Source organism: Mastomys coucha, unplaced genomic scaffold, assembly GCF_008632895.1.
Source record: "Mastomys coucha isolate ucsf_1 unplaced genomic scaffold, UCSF_Mcou_1 pScaffold6, whole genome shotgun sequence".
Classification (NCBI taxonomy): domain Eukaryota; kingdom Metazoa; phylum Chordata; class Mammalia; order Rodentia; family Muridae; genus Mastomys; species Mastomys coucha.
In genome coordinates, this window is record NW_022196912.1 from 93,731,928 (window position 1) to 93,736,840 (window position 4,913).

Sequence of the window (4,913 nt, forward strand, 5' to 3'; positions counted from 1 at the left end):
CACACACACACACTCACACACACACTCACACACACACACACTCACACACTCACACACACACACACACTCACACACACACACACTCACACACTCACACACACACACACACACACTCTCACTGTTCCTTTTTTCCCTTCCTCAGATCACTACTTTGTCTCCCTCTGTCTCTTCCCATCATCTCAGATTTAACCTCAGCACATCCTGGTTGGCATAATATATTTTGTTTATGATCTGCCTCTTCCACTGGAATAAAGCACATCAAAGGACAAGGACTTGATTATTTTTACTGTTTATTCCTTTGTTCTTAATGCACACAAGGTGCCTGGTAAATATTATCGAGCAAATGAATCACACTTTGCCACTAAAAATTACTTTTGTTGCTTCAATGAACAAAACAAATGAACTTTCCTGTGGAACTGTGGCAATGATATAGTCTTTTCTTCTAGCTTATTTTGGCTCTAAAAAATAATTACTTTCCATCTTATTTTGTTGGCACAGAATAAGTCTTTGACTAACAATTCTTTTTGCTTCCCCATTCTTTTGAACTCAGATCAATTTGAATCTATTTGATAAATGTTAGACTTTGTGCTGATGATTTGTGGGGAAAGAGTACTGACAGTTGAAGCAAGAGACTCACACATGTTAACTTTGCCACTGAGGGATGCTTCCCATCTTGAAGACTTTAGGTACAATTCTCTTAGCACCGTCACTAAATATTTGAGTTTTTAATTTCTTCAATTACGTTTGTTTAGTGTGTGGGTGGGGGAATGTACGTGCATTTTACAGTCAAAGGGAAAACTGTCAACTCAAACTCAGTTTCCTTGTAGGAATTCTAGACTAGGAGCTAGGTGCACATTCTTATAGCTCTCCGTGAGAAATGCTATCACCATCTGCAGGAAATTCTACCTCCCTACTAGAGGTGGAGAAACAAAGCAAATAAATGTCCCCAGAACAGTGATGGCATTGTGTCCTACCAACTCATGTATAGGGGGGCTGACTCTAGACAGGGTCTCCATACTGGGCAAGCACTCTGTGTAAGCTATGTCCCTAACCTTTTACAATGTTGGGGGTTTTTTGGCACAAAGTCTCAATATGCAGCTCAGGTTGGCCTGGGACTTATTATATGGCCCAACCTGACTCATATCCTCAGTCCTCTAGCCTCAGCCTCCTAAATTGCTGGGATTACAGGTGTGAACCATTATTGCCTAGTTTGCCTGATCTGTTATTGATGGTAATCTGAGTTATCTCAGTGGAATTAATGACCAGAACTGCTACTAGTAACTCTGGTCTGCTAAAGGATACAGGAAGAAAGTTTACAACAAAAGAGAACAAACAGGAGAAGTGGATCATAAAGAAGAGAGAGACAGAAATCATTGGTCAGAAACAGAGAAGAAAGGTAAAAATGCAGGTGCCTGTCAGTGAGGAACAGAGCGTTCACTACTATTCAGCAGTGTAGGCTTAATAGAAAATCCTCAGCTGTCTTATGCTATAAATGAAGCCATCCAACTTAGAAACTTTGTCTACATAAATTGGTCAGACCGGGATACTCTGATACCACCTTCTAGTTTATTTCATTCTCACAACACAATATTGGCAGTAATAACATTGTAGAACAATTCTAACAATTTAGAATCTAAACTCATGAAGCTAACTGTTTAAATCAACATCTTTCTTTGCACTTTTATAATGAAAATTGTTGCATGCCTAAAAAAATTAAGACAAGCTTTACTTTTCAGTGTAGCTTTCAATTTATAGAATAAATGAGCAGACTTCCCTAGCCCTACTCCAGTTTCCTCACTAACATGTTATAATCAATGTACTAATGTTGATGTGTTATTAAATAGCTGTACTTTACAGTTTACAACTTAAAGGGTCATACTTCATGGTATAAAATTCTATGGGTTTTGATGAATGTATGTACCATGTACCTTTTGATACATGTTCACAAAATCATTTAATTGCTCTAAAAATCTCCTTGGTATTAGATTACCTCTTTTTAAAAAGATACTTCTAGCAATGTGTATGCATGTGAGTCGTGTGAGGTTATTGCATGGGAGTGCAGCTGCCCATGAAGCCACTAGAAGGTACTTGATTCCTTGGAGCTGGAGTGCTGTGAATCAAACTCAGGTCCTCAGGGACAGTGGTATGAGATCTTAACTCTTGAGCCATCTCTCTAGTTCCCTATATTAGCTTTTAATTTGGGGTTTTTAAAAAAGATTTTATTTATTTATTTATTTATTTATTATGTAAACAGCATTCTGCCTGCATGTATGTCTGTAAGCCAGAAGAGGGCAACATAATCTCATTATAGATGGTTGTGAGCCACCATGTGGTTGCTGGGAATTGAACTCAGAACCCCTGCAAGAGCAGACAGTGGTCTTAACCTCTGAGCCATCATATCTCCTGACCCCAAATGCTTTTTTTTTATTCAATTCTGGAAATTAAACATAAGGCTTTGTACATGCTAGGCAAGTGCTGTACATTGTTTTGTTCTCATAGATTTTTTTTGTTGGTTCGATGGTTGGTTGGTTGGTTTGTTTTGTTTTAAGACAGGGTCTCTGGCTAGCTTAGAACTTGCTATGTAGACCAGGTAGCTCTGAACAATACAGAGATCCACTTCTGTCTGCCTCTCAAGTTCTGATTAAAGCCCAAACCACCACACCAGCATTATTTTTGTTTTGTTTTTAAATGATTTTTACATTTGTATTTATTCATACATTCATTTAGTGGAGGTGGGGTTGGGGATGAATGTATCATGCATGATGCATGTGTGCTGGTCAGAGGACAACTGGTGGGACTCCTTCCATGTGGGTCTGGGGATCAAACTCAGTTTTTCAGGCTTAACAGCAGGTACCGGTTACCATTACCCTCCGGACCATCTCAGCAGCACACTTAGTTTGTTGTTGTTGTTTGGTTGGTTGCTTTTGTTTGGTTGGTTTTTGTTGGTTGGTTGGTTGGTTGGTTGGTTGGTTGGTTGGTTGGTTGGTTTTTGAGACAGAGTTTCTCTGTGTAGTCCTGGCTGTCCTGAGACTCACTTTGTAGATCAGGCTGGCCTTAAACTCTGAGATCTGCCGGCCTCTCCTTCCGACCTGGCTTGGATCCTGCTCTTGAAGGCTAGGCCCTTGATGGAGAAAAAAGAGCATCATAGTCCCTGGACCTGGAGTTACAGATGGCTGTGAGTCTCCCAAGGTTCTCCAGGAAAGCAGCCAATGCTCTTAACCCATGAGCCATCTCTCCTGCCCCCAAGGGAGCTGGGCAAGAACACTCATTGTGCTCTTGCTCTCTCCCTCCTTCTCTCCCTCCCCCTCTCTCTCTGGTTTGGTTTGGTTTGGTTTGGTTTTGGTTTTGAAATAGGGTTTCACTCTGCATCCCTAGTTGTCCTGTAACTTACTATATAAACCAGGCGGGCCTTGAACTCAGAGATCGGCCTACCCCTGCCTCTCAGTGCTGAGTGGGATTAAAGGCACCCACCACCACAACCTGGCTAGGGTTTTGTTTTGGTTTTGTTTTGTTTTTAATAATAAAAATTACAAAGCTAACAGGATATAGAGTTCTCTGTAGAGTCTAGGTTTTGTCAGATTCACTGTATGATCATTTAAAATAAGCAGAAAAATAATGAAATTTTAAAATACAAAAATATTGTAATTTAGCAAATCTTAAATTCTTTAAGTCTCTCCCTCTTAGTTTTCTATATCATTAATCTCCTAACTACTAGGAAGAAATAAATGAAAAAAGAGAAACAAAACTAAATTTTTATTCTAAGTAAGCCCCTTGAGGTCTCTCCCACGGGACATATTTGCATGGGAAATAGTTGGTTTAGTAAACTACGGGCTCCTTTTTGCTGCCTGTTTATACTGGGAACATAATTAGTAGCTAGTGTCTAATTTGAGAATACTAATTAGGAAAGAAAGATGTAATATTTTAAGAGCAGAGTGGAACTCACCTAAGCTTTATTCCTGGGGCGTTCGTAGGATTTAGCCAGGAAGGTGAGGCAGATGAATACATATGTTATTTTTCTTTCCTAAGACCATCAATTTCATTATTATGTTTTCCATTATGTTTTCCATTATGTTTTGGAATGCAAAAATTTTAAAAAGCCAAAAATGACCTTGCTGAATATTGTGCTTCTCTGGGCACTACCATTTAAAATGCAAAATAAGCAATTTAAATCTATAAGGGATAAAGATGAAGGAATCAAGCTTCTCTGCACTGTCATGGGGGCTCTTAGAGTAATGAAGAATTGACTTCATTTACACTCCTTCACAGGCAGAACAGTACTTCTGTGAACCTTTGGCCTGACCAGGATAACAGGATCTGTTTTAATTTGTGCCTGTTTTGTATGACACATTTTCTTTGTGTTGCCTGGTCTTGTGATAATTTTTTATCATAAATCTCAACCTTCAATTTAAATCCTGAAACCTATTGGCACAGCTACAAGAATCCATTTTTAGAAAATTCCAAAGAATTACTACTTTAAGTTCCTGAAAGATCCACTGTAGACCCTGAAATGACTGTATCTTCCTGACCCTTGCATGAGTCCTAGCTGCCTCTGTAGGAACCTGGGCAGGGAAATCAAGTAACTCTTCAAAACAGATTCTCTTGCACTCCAGCCAGAGAGAGGGCTGAGCAGCCATGAGTGGGGATGCCGGCAGCCTGTGACTGTGAGAAATACAATAACAGAAGAGGTTATGCTAGTTCATACTTTTTTTTTTTTTTTGTGCTAAACACAATCCATTACCACTCAGAGAGCATTTGGAAAATGACTGGTTATCTCAGACCCAGCTGTTTTTTTTCTAAATATTTGTAGTCAAGGTGGCAACTCTTGGAACTCTGCTGTTTATTTTTACAGGAGTACAAGAACTGGTTCAGACATTTCAGGTAAGGAATAAATTCCAAGACACATTTTTTTTTTT

At 39.2% G+C, this 4,913-nt stretch overlaps 1 protein-coding gene across 5 annotated transcripts in view; it reads left to right on the top strand.

Moving 5' to 3' along the window:
- Nucleotides 1–4,913, top strand: part of Fam71d (family with sequence similarity 71 member D) — a 38,912-nt gene that overhangs the window by 27,166 nt on the left and 6,833 nt on the right. For 3 of the 5 annotated variants that reach the window (XR_004114692.1, XM_031357659.1, XM_031357662.1), the window contains exon 7: nt 4,850–4,878. The exons of the other annotated variants lie outside the window; for them this stretch is intronic. Coding sequence is in view for 2 of the 3 variants with exons in the window: in XM_031357659.1 (XP_031213519.1) it covers nt 4,850–4,878 (29 nt within the window). In the remaining variant the exon portion in view is untranslated. The remainder of the gene's footprint in view (nt 1–4,849; nt 4,879–4,913) is intronic. 5 annotated transcript variants of the gene reach the window in all.